The following is a 25,877-nucleotide window of genomic DNA, read 5'->3' as shown; positions in this document are numbered from 1 at the left end:
TTTTTGTGATGGCAGGAAAAGTTCCTTAGAGTCACCTACCTGGGCCCTGGAGCTGTTCACTTTGCAAGATCTGCCCATTTGCAGACTCTGCCAGTAGGCAGGGCTGGAGGCCTCAGGCTCAACTTGAAGATGACTTTTCCCCAAGGATCCAGTCATACCCTCAATGTCCTGCCACACTCCTGTGTTGGCTTCTTGTTGCACCCACATTCCTATCCCCCCCAAAGATTCTAAAATGCATTAGTGGTGAATTTCTCTGGGATCACCTGATGCCCTCTGTTATATACTCTTGTTCTGATGGTCTGGAACATTTAGTTTGCTTTAGATTCAAATCTTCATAATATTCTATTATATTGGCCCCTCAGACAGCCTAAAGCCCATATTTTTTAACTAATGAAAATACTTTTATTGGTAGTACTACTAAAAGTAAAATTGATTTCAATTCTAATAGACAAATATTGGGCTTCAGTCTAACCTGAGGCAAAAAAACAAAACAAAACAAAAGCCCAATTAGATAAAAATAATTAGGACGCTGTCTAGGCCAAGGCTGTTGCTACTTATCTTGCTCTCTGACCAAGAGTTAGCGATGTAGACAACACTGATACCTACTCAAAAGTTAAATGAAGAGTTAAACAATTTTAAAAGACTTACTCTCCCCAGAAATACAAAAGGTGAGAAACTATTTTTAATGAAAACTATTAAGGAGATTTTCACTAACTTTATCTGCTTTGATATCCTCTTGTTCTGACAGCCAGTGGTTTGGAGGACAGAAATTTCTCCTTGTGTCTCTAGACTTCAGCATTTTCACTAGGTTGGTGATGACCTGAAGAGGAAGAAAGGCAGTGTCATACAAACTACTCAGTGACTAACACCTCACAAAGCAGGCAGCACCGCCAACCAGATGCCAGAAGACATAGGCACTTTTCTATCTGATAAAATGAATGTGGATTTTTCCAGCTTACAAAAAGTTTCCTTTAGGGACCACAAGAACATGCTAGAGGAATAAACTAGTTGTCTACCAACAGAAACAGAAAAGCAATACAAGTGCACACACAAAGTTGTCTTTAAATAGGAGGTTAGGAGACTGAAGAGATGGCTAAATTGTTATCATTATCATTATTATTATTTTGGGGGTTTCAAGACAGGACTTCTAAGTGAAACAGTCCAAGCTGTCCCGGAACTCACTCTGTAGACCAGGTTGGCCTCTAACTCACAGAGATCCGCCTGCCTCTACCTCTCAAGTGCTGGGATTAAAGGCGCGCGCCGCCACCACTCAGCTGAGATGTCTTAGTTATTAAGAACGACTTCTTTCTCTTTTAAAGAACCCCAAGTTTAGTTCACAGCACCCAGATCAAGTGGCTCACAAATAAAATTTGTAATTCTAGTTCCAGAGGATCTAGACCCTCTTCTGGTCTCTAGGGGTACCTATACACATCACATACACACATTTTTACCCTCCCCCCAAAAAACACCATGAAGTGGGTAAAATTATTCTTTTTGCAAAAAAGTTCTCATACAGATCAGACTAAAATCCTCTTAAATTCCAAATCCTCCTGCTTCTAATTCCCAACTGCCAGTGATTACAGGTATGCATCACCACACTTTGTTTGAAATTCTTTTCTTTAATAGCATCCCCTTTAGATTTATTTTATAAATGTTTTGCCGGGCGGTGGTGGCGCACGCCTTTAATCCCAGCACTTGGGAGGCAGAGGCAGGCGGATCTCTGTGAGTTCGAGACCAGCCTGGTCTACAAGAGCTAGTTCCAGGACAGGCTCCAAAAACCACAGAGAAACTCTGTCTCGAAAAACCAAAAAAAAAAAAAAAAAAAAAAAGTTTTGCCTGCATGTATGCATGTGCACCATGAGTGTACCTAGTGCCTTTGGAGGTCAAAAGAGAGCACATTTCCTGGAACTACAGTTCTAGGTGGTTGTGAGTGTGGGTCCTAGGAAACTGAACCTGGGCCCTTTGCAAGAGAAACAAGTGCTCTTAACATGACTAGAATTTTTTTTTTTTTCTTGAGACAGGGTTTCTCTGTAGCCTTGGCTGTTTTGGAACTCACTCTGTAGACCAGGCTGGCCTCAAACTCACAGAGATTCTCCTGCCTCTGCCTCCTGAGTGCTGGGATTAAAGATGTGGGCCACCTCTTGGCTAGAACTTTTAATTAAGACACAACTCTGGCAGTGCAATAGCTTACCTAGGCTATAACAAAGCTCATGTCCCATTATTCGAGATGTTTTTCCCCTAGTTTTTCTGAAAAATACCACACGAGGGATGTGGGTGAAATAGCACCCTAAATCTCTATTTTCCCTACACACCTCGTCTGTTCCTCTGGAGCTAGTCAATTTTCCACAGTCTTTTATCTTGGTATAATTTCCAAGCTGGCCATGCTGCCCAACTATAACATCACAGCTATGAATGTCCTCTGCATGTTCTTGGAGCAACAGCTGTTTTTGCTATGTCACGAGCTCCTTGGGAAGAGAGCCCAACAAATTACCTAGGGATCTAGTAGATTTCAGTAACTAGTCTTGGATCAAAAGTTATTAGATAGGATTAAAGAAATCTAGCAGTACTATCTTGTTTTTTTTAAAAATTATTTATTTATTTATTATGTATACAATATTTTGTCTGTGTGTATGCCTGCAGGCCAGAAGAGGGCACCAGTCCCCATTATAGATGGCTGTGAGCCACCATGTGGTTGCTGGGAATTGAACTCAGGACCTTTGGAAGAGCAGGCAGTGCTCTTAACCTCTGAGCCATCTCTACAGCCCCTAGCAGTACTATCTTAAAAAGACCTACTCTCTATACTAAAGCTGGCAAAATGTTCAGTGAGTAGAGATGCTTAGTACCAATACTGACAACTGAGTTTAAACCTCCAGGAACAACATGATGAAGAGAACCAACTCCCACAGGTTATATAATAACCTTCATACATAAGCTTGCACAAATTGTACATGCACACCCCTCCCGCCAATAAATATGTGTTACATATCATCTATAAAATCTTCTAGTGCCAATTTCATATAAATATGAAACAACCTTTTTTTAAAAATATATGAAGGGGGCAGGGGGGCTGGAGAGATAGCCCAGCAGTTAAGATTGCATACTGCTCTTTCAGAGACCTGAGTTTAGTCTCTACCGTCTACACTTGTGAGATGATTCATCGCTGCCTGTTACTCCAGTTGCAAGGGATCTAACACCTTCTTCTCTACTTCTGTTGTAACATGCACTCATGGGCACATACCCACCCCCACTTACATATACTTAAAAATAAACTCTTGGAGCCGGGCGGTGGTGGCACACGCCTTTAATCCCAGCACTGGGGAGGCAGAGGCAGGTGGATCTCTGTGAGTTCAAGGCCAGCCTGGTCTACAAGAGCCAGTTCCAGGACAGGAACCAAAAGCTATGAAGAAACTCTGTCTCGAAAATCCAAAAAATAAAATAAAATAAATAACTAAACTCTTGGGGAAAAAATGTAAGTAGAATAAGTTTGCTCAAAATTTTAGGAGGTTGGGCTGTAGAGATGGCTCAGAGGTTAAGAGCATTGTCTGCTCTTCCAAAGGTCCTGAGTTAAATTCCCAGCAACCACATGGTGGCTCACAACCATCTGTAATGGGGTCTGGTGCCCTCTTCTGGCCTGCAGGCATACACACAGACAGAATATTGTATACATAATAAATAAAAAAAAATTAGGAGGCAAATTTAACTTTTTTCTCCCCCCCCTTTTTCCCCAGACCGGTCTCTGTGTAGCTTTGGAGCCTGTCCTAGAACTTGTTCTCTAGACCAGACTGGCTTTGAGCTCACGGAGATCCGCCTGCCTCTGCCTCCTGAGAGCTAGGAGCTAGGATTATAGGCGAGCACCACCACCGCCCCACTATTCAAACTTATTTTTTTAAAAATATTTGTGATCGCCGGGCGGTGGTGGCGCACGCCTTTAATCCCAGCACTCGGGAGGCAGAGGCAGGCGGATCTCTGTGAGTTCGAGACCAGCCTGGTCTACAAGAGCTAGTTCCAGGACAGGCTCCAAAACCACAGAGAAACCCTGTCTCGAAAAACCAAAAAAAAAAAAAAAAAAAAAAAACAAAAACAAAAAAATTTGTGATTTAGCTGAAATTCAAATGAACCAGAAAAATCTGTATTTTTATCTGTCACAACTAGTGCTAAACACTCTTAATTGTCAAACAGTAATTTTCCTCTATATAAACTACTTTTCTTCTGAGACTTAAAGAAAAATATAAATTTTATGAAACCATGAAAATATGACTGGATTCGTTTTCATATTGCTTCTGTCCACACTCATTGATGAAACATCCAAGTGCAATGCAACCTTTAGCAAAAAGGAAGGCTAAGTCTACATAGGTAGCCACTAGAAAGTACATGCCAGATGGGAAGCAGAGGCAGGCGCTCTGTGAGTTTGAGGAGAGCCTCATCTACAGAGTGAGTTCCAGGACAGCCAAAGCTACACACACACACACACACACACACACACACACACACACACACACAATGCACCAGCAGAACAAAGGAAGAGAAGTGGGTTTCAGTTTACACTTTGAGGGACTACAGGATATGTGACAAGAAGAATACCGACTTGGAGTCAGAATAAAAAGGAACAGATGAGCTAAATTCATAACACTTCAGCCACGGATGGCTTTTCCGTACAATAGGGTCCTGGAAGGCTGTAATACAGCAAGGTTTGGGGCAGCCTGTGTTATCGAGGCTCATGGAAACACATTCTACTGGGTTTGCAGACACTGAATTACGCATTTCTAACTGTGACCCCATCTTTAAAGAACACGTGCTGCCTGTTTTGGGAGGGTTTTTTTTTTTTTTGTTTTGTTTTGTTTTGGTTCTTCGAGACAGGGTTTTTCAGTAGCTATGAAGCCAATCCTGGAACTCACTCTACAGACCAAGCTGGCCTCAAACTCACAGAGATCCACCTGCCTCTGCCTCCCAAGTGCTGGGATTAAAGGAGTGTGTCAGCACTGCACAGCACGCTGCTAATTTTAATCCTTTCTACAAACAACAGCAACTTTGACAATTCTCTCAAATTCTCAATGTCAATTCTCTCATCTGTTATACACAGACACCAAGGCTGTCAATTCACAGAATGCTGTAGAGACAACGGGCGTGACATGTCCTTCAGAATCTTTATTCTGGGTGACAGCCTTTTCATTAGCACTGCAGTGCTAGTGGGACTGTGAGGGAAGCACAGAAGATGTTGAAATACCCCACTTTTTGTTCGGATTTTTGTTACTGTTGTTGTTGGAATACTCTTAAATTAAAACAGCCATCAGGAGCTGGGTGTGGTGCTGCACACCTTTAATCCCAACACTGGATCCAGGCAGCTGGATCTCAAGTGAGTTAAAGGCCAGCCTGGTCTACAGAGCAAGTTCTAGGTCAGCCAGGGCTATATCACAGAGAAATTGTGTCTCGAAAAATTGAAAAAAGAAAGCAAGGAAGCATGTAAGTTTACTAAATATGATGAAGGTAAGGCTAACTGAAGAAAGGCTTTGAACTGGATTATCAGATGCTCAATTCAAATTCAAAAGATGGTTTTTCTTTCTGTTAATCAAATTTTCTGGATAACTGTATCAAACATAAAGACTCCAAGACTCTTAGGTGTACGTTGTAATGAAGCCACAGGTGCACTCATCTCAGCTAACTTTGAACAAAGGTTATAAAAATCTGCCCAAAGTGAGTCTACAGATTTGACCTTGTGGTTCCCTGCCTCTCCAGCATATGGGGATATTCTGGAGAGTGAAAAGTATCCACACATAGGCACACCATCATTCAACACCCCAGTCTATCACTGGTTTAAGGGAGCCAGACAAACTGCCACTTTGAACTGTTAGAGGGATGAGTCTGAAGGATTTGAGAACCAATGTGGTTCATAAGAAACAAAAGCAAAGAAGCAAAGTTTACTTACATGTGAATGTAATAGAGCATGTATTACATGTGTACTGTGATTTTATTTCTGAGCATTTAATGTAAGTCATTGATCTAGGATAAGGGACAGCATTCAACATAGCAAGCAAGGATAACATTGTATTCATAAAAGCTGCTAACACTGTATTGTAGATGTTTCCTGGGTGTTGGAATTAAAGGTATGCACCACGACCACTTGGCTCTTTGTATGTTTTGAGATAGGGTCTCTGTAAGTTGCCTAGAAGAACCTTAACTTCCTTGGTAGCCCAGGTGGCCACAAACTTGCAGTCTTGCCTGGTGCCAGAAATTCACAGGTGTGTGCCACCTGGCCTGCTGTGGATGATTCTTTAAGGAGCTCTATACAAAGGACACTCAGCAGTAAAACACTTCTAGGTACTGAAGGGGGCAAATATGCAATGTGATAAATACAAAACTTTTTAAAGATCTGATTTCAAATGAAGAACATATTCAAAGGAGCGTGAGAAAACTAGTGGCAGGCAGCTACAGAAGCAACACCTGACAGAAGAGGTTCGCCTACAGGGAATGGAAAGAAGACAATGAGTCTACCTCAAGCCTTCACTACACAGTGATGATGCCAGGGCCCAGCCTGAGTTATCTTCCATTCCCTAGCACAGGGCAGCCAGCACTGGGTTGCTCACGGAATCAATGGTGAAGGCTTGGAATGTTAGGTGTGAGCTGCCTTACAAGTGAAAGTGACCTTGTACACAGCTCTCAGCTCTCACTAAAGCTAGCTAATCACAAAATACATAAAGCTGTATTTTGAAACAACTTTGTTAGATGCCTGAAAGAAAAAAATTGTTAACTTATATTCACTTCAATTAGCCACCGAAAAGTTAAAAAACAAAAGAAAACCAAACAACAAACATCCAGCCAACCCTCAATAATGATAGGCCCAGCTTTACAAAATGCAACACCATTCTGGGACTCCTGGTGGAAAATAAACATCAGGATTGCAGCTAGGACACTGTATTTGCATCCATTTATTTTGTTAAAAATTTGGGTTGTTGTTTGTCTGTCTTTTTTCTTTAGTGATTGGGGTAGAACTCAAGGGCCTGCCTATGCTAGGCAAACATTCTACTTATTTTTAAGTCACATCTTTATAATGTTTTTTGAAATTAATATGCGTTAATTTTACATAAAACTGTGGGGTTTCTTTTTTTGTTGTTTTTCTTTTAAAGACAGGGTTTCTCTGTGTAGTTTTGGAGTCTGTCCTGGAACTCACAGAGATTCTCCTGCCTCCGCCTCCCAATCAAGCACATTCAGTCTGTCTTCCCCCCCACCCCCGCCACGCCTTTTCCTCATTCCTCCTCCTTTCATGTCTTCTTGTGTGAGCATCCCAGTAAGATTTGTTATAGTTGTTAATAGGAACACAGGTGAGTCTGTTTATAGAATCATGAGCACCTTACCAGTGGCTATATTATTGAAGAAAAATTCTCTCCCTCTTTCATGAACTGCACATCTTAAATCTTATCTCAGGAGCTCCTCGAATCTCAATGATAGGCTACTGAGGACCTAATACTGTAAAGACAAGCAAAGCTGCTGTGAGTTCAAGAGTGCAGCAGCCATGTCATACCTGAAAGTCAGCATTCTACACCTACTCCCTTTCTCTAATTTGTGTATTCTTTCTGCCAATTCATCTATTATGGTCCACTGCCTTGGATATTGTAGTGAATTGAATGAAAATAGACCCACAGGGAATGGCACCATTAGGAGATGTGGCCTTATTGGAAGTGTGTCACTGGGGGCAGGCTTGGAGAATTCAGATGCTCAAGTCAGGCCTGGTGTCACTCTCTTTTCCTACTGCCTTGAGATCCAATGATAGAGCTCTCAGCTACTTCTCCAGCACCATGTCTGCTTGCATGCTGCCATGCTTCCTACCATGATGATAATGGACTGATTAAACCTCTGAACTGTAAGCCAGCCTCCAATAAAATGGTTTCCTTTATAAGGGATGCCATAGTTGTCTCTTCACAGCAACAGAAACGTTAGGACAAATATGGGTCATTTATTCTTAGTAATTTAGTCAGTTATGAATCTCTGCAGTAATTGCTGATCATTGTAAAGAGAAGCTTTTCTGACCAAAGCTGACAGCAGAACTACTCTATAGGCATATATTTAGATGGTAACATGATAGGTATATCACGTTCAGTTAGCAAACAGCAACAGTAGCTTCTATACTATGGCGTAAGACTTTCTTAGACATGAACTTTTGACTGGGTCTACAGTATGAGGGCTAGTCAGCAGAAAGGAAGCTAATAGGCAAGTTTCAGATTTGTTTTTCTATGTCCTGTGAGCAAGTCATCCTTCACTCTTGAGTGCTGGGATGTATCAGGTTCACCAGCACACCCAGCACATTTTTTTTCTTTCAAGTAGAAACTACAAACTGATAATCAAGAGAGCAAGATTCATCTACCACAGCACTCTCTGCTCTCTCTGTGGTAACATATATTGTGTACCTACCTCCCTGACACACTGCCTTTGATAAGGCACATCAAGCAGGATTTACCACCTCTTCACAGGGTTAAAGTGATTATAGCCATAAATTACACTTCAAAAAGAAGTTTATAAAGTTGATAAATGCATGATCTGCTTTAACAATGTTGATGAAGAATTTAGGAACCAATCTCAATTCCTACAGTGACAAGTAAAGATGACCCTAAGCACTTAAATTCTATGTTCTGTGACCAGACAACAGAGCCTCTCACACAAATTAATTCAAGAGGGTCATCTGTGACTGAAAAATGAAAATGCTTACACTGGAGGACAAAGCCTCGTCTCAGCGCTTGCTTGCAATTCCGTCAGTCAACAGAAAGCCAGAAATCAATAGCAAATACTTTCACTTCCTTTGGTTGGTTTTATCACAAATATTTCAACTCTAATTTGGAACTGCAATATACAGAAATAGTGCTTTAAGAAAAACATGGCTGGCTCTGTACAGAGACAACATTTAACATCTCCCACACAGAATCATTATTATATGAACAGACAGGCAATGCTTGCTTTTAGGAAAAAATGACTACTCTTATTGTTTCTGTTATTTGATATAAAGGTCATTTTCTCCTACAAGAATAGTTAATAGCAGTTGATCACTTATGAGACATGCTGGTTTGTATAATTTCAAGGACTCAACTCATAGCAAATAGTATAAAATAGATTGCGGACATGTCCTTTAAACGATTCTATTTAAGGCAGGTCTTTATTAAAACACAATTTCAAACCTAAACCAAACCTGTATCAAAAATAAAGCCAACTATTAAGATTTTGAATGTAGTTCAGTGGTAGAATGCATCCCTAGCATGTACAAAGCCCTGGGTTCAATCTCTCTTTCACTTACACATACATCAAGAGAGCAAGAATCATCTCCCACAGCACCCTCTGCTCTCTATGTGGCAATGCACACAGATGTGTCTGCCTCCCTGACACACTGCTTTTGATAAGTCCTATTAAATATGGTAGCAAGATACAAAGTTATCTAAAACAGGATTTCATTTCTTTTCACAGGGTTAGGTCAAAGTACACACAAAGTGAATGTTGACCTAAATTTCAGAGGAGAGTGTTTGAGACAGGGTCTTGCTTAATTTATCTTGAAATCAATATAGCCCAGGCTGGCCCTGTGCTTACAATCAGTCTGCCTTGGCAACTTGAGATCTGGGATTAATTACTAACATTCATCATTGCACTTGGCTTCACAAAATTTTTATTTAATGTTTATGCAGAACAAAATATGGTCAGAGTGTAAAATATCTCATGGAGCATTATTAAATTCAGATACTCCTAAGCCCCAAAGATAAGACTGACATATGAAGTTATAAAACACCCAGTAGTAACTGTAAAACAGTGAAGTTATCTTCTAGTGTACACAAAAAACCCAGTGTTCCACAGAAGGGAAGTGTTACTAGCAAAGATCCCAGAACTTAATTACATATAGACAAGAAAACATACACGTTACCATATGGCCCAAATCCATGAATGGTCACACAAGCATTTCAACTCTGAAGTAGGTGAGCTAGCTTATTTGTAACCTAGAAGAGGTTGCAAAATAGCCAATCTTCAAGGAAGGGCCCAGAAGGCAATTTTTAAAGTTTACTTACAAATGCAGAGAGAGGTGATTAAAATTAATTGTGCAAACATGTATTACATCAATCTGTACAAATTATGAATTCAATGATGCATTAGCTCTGTATTCACACAATCAAAACATTATCAGTTACTTTCACTACTGCTAATGCTTATGCTTCTAAGTGAAATGTGTTGTAAAATCAGGCAGAATGGGCTGCAGAGAGACTCTCATGGACTTGTAGGATGAATAAGCAGTCCCTAATTAGCCCATCAGGTTAAGTGCAAGCATTAATGGGTCTTTCCTAAAGTCTAGCTTGACATCTTTCTCCAAACATGGCCAAGAAGAAAGTTCCATTAGCAATATTAATACAAGCTTAGTTGATCATTTTCATTCAATTAACTTCTTTCAATTAAATAGATAGCTTGACAAAAGCAGTGATAAAAGACCTGAAGGGACAGCTGATGACTCTCATGGAACATTAGTGTGCGAGAGGTCGCTGGTATTAACGGCCTGTAAATCTAGCATTCAATTTGGAAGATGCATTTCTTCTGCTCTCACTCCTTTAACGAGCAATTTTAGCTGACTAGATGTGTTTGCAGCAGAAATTGCATGGGGGTCAGAGACAAGCACCTTTTTTCTGCTTTTTTTTTTCCACCCCAAGTCAGTAGTGGTCTCCTGCCAGCATGCCAGTCATGGTACCCCATAACTTCTTTTTCTCTATGGTTAGACATGAACATATACTAGAGTAATAGATACACAACATGCATAAAAAACGAAGACCAATTCTACCTTTATGACTTCATTTTACAAAAGATTCAAAAATAATTTTTTACCACCAAAAAAGATCTATTAGTGAAAAATAAAATGGAAACATTTAAAATTTTTTATTACTACTTCAACCTGTCAAATAGTCTTAAGACATTTTACTCATGTATTAACTGTGTAAAAGCAAGGTTTTAACTTTTCATCTTTTTCCCATTTTTTTAATTGAATTTTATTTAAATAACATTTTTCATTTATTTTACATGCCGATCAGTTTCCCCTCCCTCTTCTCCTTCCGTCCTGCCCTCCCCCTTTACTTTTCATCCTGTGCAGTAGCACTTGTGTGAAAGGTAGAAGACAATGATTAGGAGTGTGTGTGATTCAGGCCTCAGCTCATGTCTCCAGGCTTGGCAGAAAGCCTTTACCTACTAAGGTACTTCACTAGTCCAAAAGCAAGGTCTTAAAACAAAACAGATATAAAATAAAAATACGGTTTTTCTTTAAAAGTTTTGTAAATTAAAATTATGCCTGAAGTTGGGCTGGAGAGATAGATGGCTCAGTTGTTCTTCCAGAGGAGCCAGGTTCAATCCCCAGCACCCACACGGCAGCTCACAACTGTCAGTTTCTCAAGTTCCAGGAGATGTGATACCCTCACACCATGTTCAGGTGTGAAAATTAAATTATTTAATTTATTAAAGCATAAAACTAAATAAAAAATTATGCCTAAAATCAACCTCTACATTTCTATCCTTCTGAAAGGAACCAAGCAGACACAAGTCTGTGCTAGATGCATTCTCCCACATGTCACATACCTTGAACAACTGAACCCATCGCTTCTGCTCCATTTGTATGCACTGTTGCATCTCAGAATTAGTAGTGACCCCAATACTCTGAAATGCAGTGACATATTCTTCCCGAACTTCTGGCTTTGTTTCCGGATATGCTAGCTTGATGATCCCCAAGCAGGCATCCCGAAGGCAGCGAGACAGCAGGATTAGCTCCTCCAGAGTGAAAGGCATCATGGATGATTGTCTCTGACCTACAACTGAAACAACCCAATTTTCTACCAGTTTTTTTTTCTTAAAATCAATATACACAGCAGGGGGGGGGGAGAGCCTCTTTCAAAGTAACAGGCCCTGACACAAGCAGCAAATCCATTTTTCAAAATTCTCACCTTCTATGGGATCACCAAAAAATTCATTGTCGTGTATGGAAATCAGCGAATGACTGAACAAGGAGCTGAAGAGGTAAAAGAGTGGGATAATTCGACTAGAATCTTCAAAGGACATGGGCGAACCCCTTGATATCACCTGAAGCAATGGCACCATAGACCTAAAGTAGGGGAAAGGAGAAACAAAATGGCTATTTTAAAGTAAGTTTTATCTTAGGAATTAAGATATCAGATAAATATATTCAGTGAAAATAAATTTACATCAATGATAAAACTACTTACAAGGAAGGAAAGGTTCCTTCCTGAGACAACACAAGTTAATAACAGGCACCAGAAAAGACAAGAGTCCATCAGATCAACCTGTTTGATGGGTTCCTGTTCCTACCACCCACAAGTCTAGGCAGCTACTGAGAGTGGACATAGTCACAAGACAAAGTACTGGAGAGTTTTAGATGAAGATTTGGTTCCTGCATGGAAAACTGTCCCCTTTCCCCAGGCTTCCATTTAACAAATGCCAGTGTTTGTGGCAGCACAGAACATTTACCTAGCTCCTGATTTCAGGAAGGGTTATAACAGTTCTACATTGAAAATAAATTACAACCTTCAGGAATCATCTTCTACTCCTCTCAGTGCCTTGTTCCTCTTGTCCGTGTTTATAAGTGGCCCCCCTGCCTGCTATATTGATGGCTTTGTAGAAAAATTTGTGTCTCTATTACCTATCACAAGCTGTGATCTGTTCCTTTCTTTCTTTCTGTCATATGGATCACATGCTAGTTCTTTCAAAACAAGAAAGCATCACATCCCTTTTGCAATGGAGACCTATGAGTCACATTACACCTTCTTGAGTATACATTACACTTTTTGCTTCTTTGTGGATTTTTTCCACAAAACTTCTTTCTTTCTTTCTTTCTTTCTTTCTTTCTTTCTTTCTTTCTTTCTTTCTTTCTTTCTTTCTTTCTTTCTTTCTTTCTTTCTTTCTTTCTTTCTTTCTTTCTTTTTCTTTCTTTCTTTTTTTAATTTATAGCCCTGACTGTACAGGAACTCACTTTGTAGACTAGGCCGGCCTCAAACTCACTCAGATTCCCCTACCTCTGTCTCCTGAGTGCTGGGATCAAAGTTGTGTGCTCCCAAAAGTTGCATTTTGGAGACAGGAGCAGGGGTGAAGACCAAGAAGCCAATACCACACATGTATGGTGGCAAAGTAGAAGCCTTTTAGTTCTTACTGGGAGTGGTGTGTGTGTGTGTGTGTGTGTGTGTGTGTGTGTGTGTTTGTCTTGGTGAGTGAGGCAGATGAAGATGGAACTTTGGATCTGTATGGTACCGTCTTCAGGGAGGGTCTAAAATGAGAACAGAAACTATGCAGGTCACAACAATCTGTTAACTCTAGTCACAGGGGATCTGATGTCCTCTTCCAGCCTACTTGGGCATGCATCCATACAGATATACATACTGTCCTATTATATCACCAAAGCCAGGAAAGCTGAGAGCTGACTTCAGCAGGTACAATAGTGGTTTCTTCCCCTGCCCACTCCCACGAGATCAGAACCTAGTTCCACTTCCTGAGAGTCCTTACTGTGCCACCAGGCCATCCACAAAATTTTTTCCAACAGGGGCTGGAGAGACGGCTCCAAAAGGGGATAGAGAGAGGTTAAGAGCACTGGCTGGTCTTCTAGAGGTCCTGAGTTCAATTCCCAGCAACCACATGGTGGCTCACAACCTCCCTAATGAGATCTGGTGCTCTCTTCTGGCCTGCAAGCAGACATGCATGCAGAACACTGTATATATAATAAATAAATAAATCTTTAAAAAGTTCCAATAAACACAAAAAAATTAATTCATTGCCATATATTTTGTTGAGATTAGTAGAGATAATGGTCAGTATCCTTTAGCCTACTAGCCCAGAGAAGAGCCATAAAAATCACTTAAAACCAAGAAGCATATAATATTTAAGGGAACAAGGTCCAGCAGATGTTAAACAGTTGCTGAGTATACATTGTTTCCTACATTTAAGCAGTGCTGAGCAAGCCCTGAAGAATCACTCTTGTTGTGAATCTTGGTCCTTACTTACCATAAGCCACCGCAGGATCACTCAGGCAGACGATTAAGGCTGTTAACCAACACTAACTTATTTGTTATCTCCTTAATTCCATGAGGTGAGCAAAAGAAGTTAATCACTGTCATTTGAATGAAGAAATATGGAACATGGAAAAAGAGTCACCAGTGGACTCTGAGGCCAGGGACAAAAGAAACACAGGCCATTCTTAACATTAAAAACACAGACTCAAACATCCTCCTCAAATCAGATAAATCTCAAGAGACATGGAAGGAAATAAAAAGTCTGTAATTTGGGCTAGAGAGATGGCTCAGTGGTTAAGAGCATTGCCTGCTCTTCCAAAGGTCCTGAGTTCAATTCCCAGCAACCACATGGTGGCTCACAACCATCAGTAATGAGGTCTGGTGCCCTCTTCTGGCCTGCAGACATACACACAGACAGAATATTGTATACATAATAAATAAATATTTAAAAAAAAGTCTATAATTTAATGTGACAAGTAGGACATCAAAAGCTGGTTGATTACAGACTTCAAATGAATCCCTGCCATTAGTAACCCTCAGAATAAGTATGTGCTCCTGTCCGTGGAGAGTACTCCCTCCCCCTATTGAAGAGTTTTCAGCTTTTCCTGTCTAGGGATGCCCTGAGAGCCCTCTGTAGACAGTGCAGTGACCACAAGAAAAGTAGCCTTTGGTAAAGCTGCCTGTTTGCTGGCTGTCGGTTGCTTTAGCTTCAGTAAGTTAGAAACTAAACTGTCTCACATTTCAAGGGGAAATACTGGAAAGAACACACTTGAATAAAAACAAACCTTTAGTTGTGTCTTGGTGGCGGCGCATTCCTTTAATTCCAGCACTTGGGAAGCAGAGGTAGGTGGATCTCTGTATGTTTAAGGCTAGCCTGGTAGACTACAGAGTGAGTGTCAGGACAGCCAGGGCTACACAGAGAAACCTTGTCTCAAAAAAACAAAACAAAACACCCACACATCTACCCACTCCCATTTCTAGACTTGTTGGCCTGGGCTGCATCTCATTTGGACATGAATTCTCTTGGTTACCTGATGAGACAATGAGACAGTCTCCTAAGTCTGACCTAACTGAGTCTCCCTACTGAGCTAATCTTGCTGTGAAACTATTCTCAAACTAAATTCATTATCATTTTCAGAAAAATCAGGTGTTTCATTTTTCATTTTATTCCCGAAAGTAGTATGATGAGATGTTAAGCACAAATATACTAATACTTGTTTATGTTTCTGGAATTTATTTAATAAAGTAAACAAGTAACAAGAAACTCCAAATTCCCGACTATCTTTAAAAATTGCTTTTAAAAACTCTCTATAACTTTAGCCATTGTAACGTAGTATTAATAATTTAATATAATTAACATTATCATTTTTCTTTCACACATCATGACTCCATTTCCTCACCAAAAGACAAATGTCATAAACAAACAGGCAATTATCAGGCAGACCATAGCAGTATCTCTGTTGCTAAGCTGGGTTACTTACAGGTCAATGGTAATTTCCTGAGTCCTAATGATCTCCAATCTCCTCTTGCCCTAAGTAAACTATTGTTTAAGTCAAAGTCATATCAGAAGGATTAAAATGCACCAAAACCTTTTATTTTAAAATTTCTAAGTATGAATCTAATCTAGGTGTCTCTAACTTCTGTTGATTGAACCACTCAGCCTTCATGAGTGTCACCAACCACTGTGGGCTGTGAAAAACTCTCTTATTCATGTAAGAATCATTAAGATCCAAGTAATTCAGAATAATGTTATACACGAATGGAAGTTTTCCTACCATTGATAATAGGTTTTCTTTTCTTTTTTTTTTTTTTGGTTTTTTCAAGACAGGGTTTCTCTGTGGCTTTGGAGCCTGTCCTGGAACTAGCTCTGTAGACCAGGCTGGTCTCGAACTCACAGAGATCCGCCTGCCTCTGCCTCCCGAGTGCTGGGATTAAAGGCGTGCGCCACCATCGCCCGGCGATAATAGGTTTTCTGAATGAGATGGTGCACACCCGTACTCCTAGTACTCCAGAAGCTGAGCCAAGACTGTAAGCTCCAAGCCAGGCTAGCTGCACATTGAGACCTGGTTAGTTTCTTGCTTTATAAAAACAAACAAAAGGAGCAGAGCAGGGATTGGAGAGATGTTCAATAGTTTAGAGCACTGGCTGCTCTTCCAGAGGACTGGGGTTCAATTCTCAGCACCCCCACGGCAGCTAACAACCACCAGTACAGTCTCAAGGGATTCGACGCCTCTTCTGATCTCCACAGGCATCAACAATACATGTAGTACACAGATATACATGCAGGTAAAACAAACACCTCCACATATAAAATGAAACAAAGTTTTCAAAGAGAAAAGCCCCAGTATCTGAGATTTTCAAAACAAATTTCCCTTCGGATAAAGCCAACATGCAGATGAAGCTTACAAATAGGTTAACTGTAAAATTAGGCACTAATTTTTCTGTGTTTGAGTGAAACTGAGGCTATTCAGAATAAAATTTTCAAAAAGGACAGAACAAGTATAAGCAGTAATTTAAATATCCATGCAACCCTTTCTTTAAGCTGCCACTTCCCATGCCCTCAGGCTGAATCTGTAGCCTGCGTAGCACATACCCTGTGATCATCTGCGTTGTCATTGAAGAGATGAGAAACCAAAGGTGCCGCAAAAATCTGGCATTAAAGGCTAAACTGTAGAGAAGCCTGAAGAGAAACAGAAAAAGAGGAAAAGTAAGAAATTATTCATTCAAATCGTAACTTAAAAAAACAAAGCTACACTACAATGATTTTTCTGAACAAACCACAAATTTCCAAGTCAAAAATAAAAGAAACATCCGGGCGGTGGTGGCGCAGGCCTTTAATCCCAGCACTCGGGAGGCAGAGGCAGGCGGATCTCTGGGAGTTCGAGGCCAGCCTGGTCTACAAGAGCTAGTTCCGGGACGGGCACCAAAGCTACAGAGAAACCCTGTCTCGAAAATCAAAAAAATAAATAAACAAACAAACAAATAAATAAAATGAAAAAAAATAAAAATAAAAGAAACAGCAAAACAAAACAAAAAAAAATAAAGCTACGCAACCATCCAGTGAAGACAGTACACAATTTAGAATACACACAATACCACAAAAGCTCACATCTGACATGGGCCTCGTGGTAAAGAAACTGAAAACAAGCAAACGAAAACACGTGCCCTAGCTGCAGGGAAGCCTGGCTCTCACCTACTCTTACTGTCCTGAGATTGAATCCCAGATCCATCAGTACTGAGAATTCATGGCTGCTTTCACTTAAGTTTAGGTTGCCCTCCCCACAATAAGGTTTACTAAAATACAATAATATTAATTTAAATGTGCTTAGTGTGATGGCATATACTTTTATCCCAGCAGTTAGGAGACAGAAGAAGGAAGACCAAGTGTTTAAGGCTAGTCTTGGCTACATAACATGTTCAAGACCAGCCTGAGACCTTGGGTAAGAAACAAAAAAACAGAATTTAAAGCTAAAAAAATCAAATCCCTGTATGTGAGATGAAACCAACAAAAATATAGGCTAATGATGATGGAAAAATATGTCTGTAAAACAGGGATGTGATTTACTAAACACATCTTAAGACAAAGTAGGAAAACAACAACTAATTAAGCAAATGTAACTAAACAATTTTCACAATGAAAGAGATACATTAGGAATGATTGTGAGATAAAAATTTAAAGGCAGTACCACCACAAGAGAAGACTGTATATCTTAAATATAAACACAGCAATCACATGTCCTTTATGTGGCATTTCTGTTCCCGTCATTCACTGAGCCTAATATACAAAGCAAGGGACAAAGAATCCAGATAACTAGCATACAAGTCAGTTTGTGGTAGAAGGAAAAACAAAGTTTCTCCTCAGAATTGTCCTCTGGCATCCACGCTCCACTGTGGTACATGTGCTATACCATATACACTGCACATATAGAATTAAAAATAAAATTTAAAAAATTAGTAGTGAAATGTCACACACTTTAAATCCCAGCAACCTGGGATGCAGAGGCAGGTAGATCTCTCAGGTTGAGGTCAGTCTGGTCTATACAGCCAAGTGTGCAGTCAACCTGGATTATATAAGATCCCCTCCCCACCCCAAAAAACAAACAAACAAACAAACAAACAAACAAACAAACAAACAAACAAACAAACAAAAAACCAGGGAAAAGTATGACATTTACACACAATCCTGAAATCGTTTTTCATGTGTTCGACAGTGTAGCCTAGCCTGGGATTAAGAACTCATGATTTCCCACATCAGCTGCCTGAGAATCAGGATCTCAAGCCTGGGCACCTACACAGAGCAATCATAAAATCTTGAACTGGCAAGGCTCTATTAAGATTATTTTGTAGACTGGAGGGATGACTCAACAGTTAAGAGCACTGGCTGATCTTCCAGAGGACTTGGGTTTAATTCCCAGTACTCACATAGTGGCTCACAATCATCTATAACTATAGTCCCATGGGATCTGAGGTCCTCTTCTGATGCACAAATAAAACACCAATATATATCAGCAAAATATTAATAATTAATAACAATAAAATAATAAAAAGATTATTTTGCAAACTGCCTTTTACAATCTGCTTGTATCAGAAAGGGAACTCTTGCCCATCTCAAAAGTATTATAAACTTATAAAATGTCTGTCAAGGGTTCATGATGAAGTGTACTGAAATTCCACATTGAAACATGACTGGGTGAGACTCAAAATTACAATGGGAACTTCTAAAGAACCCTCTGGAAGCAATGAAAAATATTAAAAACGTGTATGTTGCCAGACATGGCAGTACATGACTTTAATTCCAGAACTTGATAGGCAGAAACAAATAGGTCTCTGGAAAGTTGAGGAGCCTGGTCTACATAGACAGTTCTAGGTCAGCTAGGGCTACATATAGGGAGAACCTGTCTCAAAACAAAACAAAAATTTGAAAAAAAAAGAAAGAAAAGAAACACAACTATGAGACAAATTACGCTAACTTTAACCATACTGTCTGCTGGCATTATTATCCACAAAAAGCTACTTCAAAAGACTAGAAAAAGACTATTTTAAAAAGAGGTTGTTGGGTTTGGTGGCTCATGTCTATAATCCTAACACTGGGGCAGAAGGCTTGACATCAAGTTGATACCAGTCTAAACTGCACAATGAGTTCTAAGTCAGCCTGAGCTATAGTACTACCTCCAAAAAAGGAAGAAAAATCATACTGTAGAAAATTAGAGCTATATTAGGAAATAATACATACCTTGTATTTGAGATGTTTAAGTAGTTATCACATGCTCAACTTTTTATCTGTGTATATGTATATAAGAGTGTCATTCCTTATACGGCTAATGAGATGGCTCAGTAGGTAAAAGAACTTGCCAACCAAGTCTGACAACTTGAGTTTAAACCCCAGGACCCACATGGTGGAAGGAGAGATTGGACTCTTTGCTAAAGGTTTTCTGTCTTCCGTCTTCCATAAGCAGTCTATGGTATACAAATGCCACTTCTCCCAAATAATAAGTAAACAAAAGGAAAAAAAAAAACCCACAAACTTTTCACATGAAACCTTCCTAATAGGCCCTATTTGCTTATTTTAGTTCTCGTCAATCAAGAAATTAAACTTAAAAATTATAGTAATTTTAAATGTTTTCAAAATGCATGCCTTTTTTGAGCTTTTTCTGAAAACAACAAATCAAAACAGAACAAGGATAAAGCAGTATTTCACTTCACCCATTCAGAAAATATCTAGTAATATCTAATATACCAATATTCTAATAAAATATCTAATAATCATAGCTAGTAATCCTTCTCGATTATATACCCTTGTGTGTAATTTATACTGGATGGTCTTCTAAAACATCATCTTACGGTAGCTCTACTAAGATTTCTACTAAGAATAACATCTTTCTGAAACATCTATTTTTTTCCCTCCAAGACAGGGTTTCTCTGTGTAGCCCTGGTTTTCCTGGAACTCTCTTGTAGGTCAGGCTGGCCTCAAACTCAGAGATCTGCCTTAAAGGTGTATGGCACCATGCCCGGCTATAAAATATCATTTTAAAGGCTACATAGTTCAAGTTATATTTAAGGATGAATTTGAAATATTTGTATTTATTCAATGGGCAATAATAAAATAAATTATTAGACCTTTTAATTAAATTACTAAAGGTAATAATTTAGTTTGGGGCTCTATTTCCAAGTGGTAAAGAAGTGACTTGTTTTTGCCATGTACTGAGATAGATTAAAAGCACTCATACTTTATTCACTGTAACAACCCTGTAAGTTAATTAGGGAATAGCAACAATTTTATAAACTCAGGCCAGTGCTTCTGGGCAATATGAAGCCACAGAAGTGAACACTTTGGAGACATGACTCATACCCAAGACACTCCTGCCCTCTTGAGACCCTCTATGGGTAGCCTCATAGGTTTTAGAAACATAGCAAGACATATGCAATCCTTCTAGCATGTGGGTAGAAATGCCACACTTTGCATTTGCTGCTGAAGGTAGTACTTCTTAGCAAAGAAGTACTAAAATAAGATATGTAACAGTTTGCTTCTGAGATATGCAAGATTAAAAATAAATCCCAAACATCCTCAGAGGTAATAAAAAATTTAAAACTTAGTTCACCTTGAATAAGCTAAGAACCCCCATAGATAAACTAGAAGTATAGAACAGAATCTTTTTTCGAAACAGGTTTCTCTGTGAAACAGTCCTGGCTGTTCTGGAATTTGATTTGTAGACCAGGCTGGCCCAAATTCACAGAGATCTGCCCACTTCTGCCTCCGGAGTGCTGGGATTAAAGGTGTGTCAACACTGACCAGTGAAGAAAATCTTTAAATACACAGCTGTTTTAAACTGACAATTCAATAGCAAAACTATAACCACTTTGAGCAGACATTTCCCTGTAGAACTAATTGGTTTTCTTTTTTTTAAGAGTAGACTCTAAAAACACACTTTCCCAGATAAATGTGGCAGCTCACATGTGAGTACTTGGGAAACTGAGAAAAGAGTATTATTATAAGTTCCAGGCCAACCTGGGCTACATGGGAACCTGAAAGCCTGTGTTGAGAACAAAACCCTAAGGGCTGGAAATATGGCTCAGCATTTGCCGAGGACTTAAGTGCAGATGCTAGCAGATACACTGGTGGCCTATAACCACTTCTAACTCCAGGATCCCCTGACCTTTTTCTGGCATCCACGGGCACTGCCCCCCACATAATTAAAAAAAACACAAAAATCGAGGAGGTGCATAAAAAGACACTGACTCAAACAACAGTCAAAACACACATCTAGCCCCAGCACATAAACCTGTTTTAGTTGAGAAGTGGTGTTCACCACGCAGGATGCTGCCATCCTTTACCATTCCTTAACACTACTAAATGAAAACTTTAAAACGGATGGGATTCTAAGATGATTCTGGTACACATCTCTTCCAAATCTACGTATGTCCTTTCCCCTTCTTTTTATATTGAAAGCATAGTCTCACACAGCCAAAGATGGTCTTGAATTCTTGATCCTCCTGCCTCTACCTCTCCAGTGCCAGCACTATATGCATGTGCTACCACATCAGCAATAAATTATGCCTTGAGAATTCTTACAAATGTTTAAAGAATACTTAGTTTTCAAAAACTCATAATACATTAATATAGTGCTAATCTTGACAAAAGTCCTATTTCTATTGTGTTTAACAATAAACTACATGAAATTAGCTTAAACTAGATAAGAATCGAACATAGAGTTGTTAAAATGTTTAACAAGTTATTAGTTTTATATGATCTTCACTCATAAAACAGAACGCAGATTTTAAAGCAAAGTTTACTAATCTATTGATATAGTCTGACAACATAATTTAAAGGACACAAAATCACAGGCAAACAGAATTTGTCTCATTGTGTCTTTACTGTTTTCTTTAACGCATTATAGAAATACTTGTAAACATACACACATTACATAATAGTTAATACACAACCTAACACAAACTGTAGTTACCAGCATAACCATTTACCCTAAATTATGAAAGGACAAGACATGAACCCATGATTTGGGCTTATAACCAATGAATATGGCTGCCAGAAAGCTGCCCAAAGCTGTGTAGGCCCTCCCTATGGAGCTCATTTAAAATAGCAAGACCCAGTCTCAAAAGGAAGTTAGTAACCAAGTTAGTAGTTCAAAGAAAATTAGGTGACTCGATAACAAACTAAACATAAAGCATCAGTTGAAAGAGTTCTCCCCACCTCTGGATCATTCCAGCTAGCTCAGTGTAGATGCAGCCAATCTATTTATACAACCACAGAATAATACACTATCATTCTTTTCTCCATCTTTATGCAGAACTGTGTCCTTCCATACAGAGAACTCTTTTCTTCATACCCATGCTTGTCTCAGAAATCTCTATCAGTATAAAACGGACTACCACACCCTTTATAATCCTGACAGCCAACATAAAGAGAAACTAAACCCATCAATCTCAGCTTTGAAAATAGAAAATACTCAAAAACCAAAAACAAAACAGCCTAAATTTAAAAATTTACTATATTTAAAACATAAATAAAATAAAAAGTCCTGGATAGATGCTCAGAGAAAACAGGGCTGTACTCATAAAATTGAGCCAACACAGAAAGTTTATTCTTTTTTTTTTTAGCTTAAGTATTTTTTTAAAATGAACCAAGAATAAATAGCAAGAACAAATTCATGTATGTTTCTTCTTTTCTTGACGATAAAGCAACTGTGATAAGGATATTCTTAAATGCTTAGAGAGACCCCAAGGCTCATGGTCCACTCTAAAAACTGTACTGGACATTATTCACTCCTGCCCTTAAACACCTCTGAAATTAAGCACAACCAAGGCAGCAATGCTCATGTCCAAAAATTACCATCCAAAGCAAGGGATGACTTCCTGCTATTGATCATGTGCCCCAATCAAGGTGAGGCACCTTTGTGTCTCACAGCTGCTCTACTGCAATTGACTACAAGGAGTGAATGGCTCATTATAGCAGAGAGCCCAGGTGACAGGCTGCATTTAAAAACTTACACATTTTGCTTTATCCCAACCAAAAGTTTCCTTTCTCTTTTCTTTTCTTTTCTTGACAGGTTTCTCTGTGTGCCCTAGGCTGTCCTGGAACTTGGCTCTGTAGACCAGGCTGGCCTCAAACATAGAGATCTGCCCGCCTCTGCCTCCCAGGTGCTAGGATTAAAGATGTGCACACCCACGGCCCATTTAAAAGTTTCTTTCACAATTTACATTTCTATGTATGTATGTATGTATGTATGTATGTATGTATGTATGTATGTATGTATGCATGCATGCATGCATGTATGTGTTGGTATTTTTACTGACTATAGTAATTTGCCACAGGAAACATGACTAAAATACACCATGAAGAAAGCCTAAAAAGAAATTCAGCATACTGACACACAGCTATAAATCCAAACTTTAAAAATGTATATTGAGGCCTAAACACTCATATGCAAGACACTACTGCAAGCGAAGCTAGCTGAAGAAATTTGCTATTATACCACACTCAGGGCCAGGAAGGATATACAATAATAAATGGTTCCATAAAGAAAAAAAGTCTCTCATTTTTATGAAGGGTTTGGCGAGTCCAGTATCCTTTGTTCTCTTTTATCAGAAAACAGACAAAGAGGTCACAATTCACATTTCATGATTCATAGGGAGATAGCACACTCCCCCACCAGTGCACATCGACCCCAAGAGACCTGCCTGACTTTGGGCACCATCATACGGTGCTGCACCATCAGTGTGTGGCAGATGGAAGCCATCCTCGTGAAGACCTCCTCACTGGCTGAGTCCCTCCACACCAGGTTCAACAGGGTGTTGGTCTGCTGCTTCGTATCCAGCTTTCTCAGACACTCTTCGGTGATGTATGGGGCTGAGACCCTGCCATCCTCCTACATACAACAGAGAGTGAATCTGAGTGAGTGCAGTGCTGCTGGAACTTACCCAGCAGTCCCCCTATCACTTTACACCTTTCTAGAGAAAACACAAAGCCTCACCTAATAATCAGCCACTACCTCCCAGTATTGTTTCCAACACACCCCGAGGCAATCTAACTCCTCAAGGACAGTCACCACCAGGCTGTTCACTGAAGCAGCACACCAACAATTGAATGCTCAAGTTCTGCCTACAATTCAGCAGATATTTTAGCATTTATATCTTAAGAAAAATTCATTCCATATATCATTGATCTGAGTTGTACTGAGACACCAAGTGAAACTATCATCTAGTGAAATTTCTACTTTAGATTATGAGACAAAAAAATATGCAAAATACAAATTAAATATGGTGTTTGATAACTTCACTAGGCTTAAAATTTATTGAATAAAACCTATGTCATGTGGCTTACTAATTTACAGTATTGACTAAAGATATATGCTTTTTCCGATATATGTGCATACAAAAACATATAAATGAGAGTGTCTGTGACAGTACTGTCAACTATCTGAAAACTTATAGTAATTTACCAAATCTAACACTCCTTTAGAGTAAAAGTCTTAAAGTCCAGCCATTAAACTTGAACCTTGAGAACACAATGGTAGTATTGCTGGTTTTGATACACAAAATTTTGCAAACTACTATACATAAGTGAAAACGCTATACTGAAACCAGAAAGTCAAAAAGAGTTGAGGGTAAACATTTTTGGCGGGGAGGGTTTGAGACATGGTCTTCCTACATAGTTCATACTGCCCTCAAACTCACTAGGTAGCTCAAGGTGGTCTTAAACTTGAGATCCTCCTACTTCAACTTTCCATGATTATAGTAGTGAGCCATGGCACTTGACTTATAGAGCAACTTTGACCTTGGAGAGGTCTCCTATAATCAAATTAAGTTCTACCTAATTAAGTATCAGAGGAAAGAAAAGGTAGTAATATAACCATGAACCTATCGGATCTGACCCAATAAGATTAGTGAGAAATTGTCCTAAGCTATTACCCCAGTAAATAAGGATAGCCTATCTATCCCTATTTCAGGGTGGTTTTATTTTTTCCCCCTCTCCCCTGCAGAGGGGATGCTATTAGGAATGAAACCCAGGGCCTGGGGCACGCTAGGCAAGAGAGTAGTCTACCACTGAACTACATCCTCAGTTCCTTAGTTCCACTGCCAATGTCTGTCTGTCTCTCTCTTGAGATATGGTTTCTCTGTGTAACTCTGGCTATCCTGGAACTGGTTCTTGTTGTAGACCAGGCTGGTCTCAAATTCAGAGATCTGCTTGCCTCAGGCTCCCAAGTGAAAAGATTAAAGGTGTACTCCACCAGACCCACCCCATCATGTAATTTGTTTGTTTGTTTGGGGACAAGGTTTCTCTGTGTAGTACGGCTATCTTGAAACTTACTCTGTAGACCTGGGCTGCCTTGAACTCAAGAGATTCGCCTGCGGCTTCCTGAGTGCTGGGAACAAAGGCACGTGCCACCACTGCCAAGCTCATCATATAATTCTTTTTTGTTTTTGGATTTTTGAGACAGGGTTTCTCCATAGCTTTTGGTTCCTGTCCTGGAACTAGCTCTTCTAGACCACGCTGGCCTCGAACTCACAGAGATCCGCCTGCCTCTGCCTCCCGAGTGCTGGGATTACAGGCGTGCGCCACCACCGCCTGGCTCATCATATAATTCTTATAAGCCAACAAAATATATTAAATTCTCAAGAATTAAGAAGAAGTCAGGTGGACTAGGGAAGTAGCTCAGAGGTAGACCACTTATCTAGCATACTCAAAGTCAGGAGTTTAATTCCCAACCCTACAAAATAAATAAAATTTAAAATACGGGGTTTAGTAGTTATACCTTTAATCTTAGCACCCTTGTGCCCACCCCCAAAAAGAGTTATGTGTGGCAGCCCACACCTGTCATTCCAGCACTTAGGAGGCAGAGGCATAAGGAT

At 39.6% G+C, this 25,877-nt stretch overlaps 1 protein-coding gene across 1 annotated transcript in view; it reads right to left on the bottom strand.

Annotated features, from left to right (window-relative positions):
• The window catches only part of Ube3c (ubiquitin protein ligase E3C), a 103,510-nt gene that overhangs the window by 42,223 nt on the left and 35,410 nt on the right, over positions 1–25,877 (bottom strand). The window contains exons 10-14 of the mRNA XM_057782998.1: positions 23,706–23,893; positions 16,606–16,692; positions 11,940–12,097; positions 11,578–11,810; positions 716–820 (exon numbers count right to left, since the gene is read on the bottom strand). Of these exons, the coding sequence (XP_057638981.1) occupies positions 716–820; positions 11,578–11,810; positions 11,940–12,097; positions 16,606–16,692; positions 23,706–23,893 (771 nt within the window). The remainder of the gene's footprint in view (positions 1–715; positions 821–11,577; positions 11,811–11,939; positions 12,098–16,605; positions 16,693–23,705; positions 23,894–25,877) is intronic.

Source organism: Chionomys nivalis, chromosome 1 (assembly GCF_950005125.1).
Source record: "Chionomys nivalis chromosome 1, mChiNiv1.1, whole genome shotgun sequence".
NCBI lineage: Eukaryota > Metazoa > Chordata > Mammalia > Rodentia > Cricetidae > Chionomys > Chionomys nivalis.
This window is presented reverse-complemented; position numbering and strand designations above follow the sequence as displayed.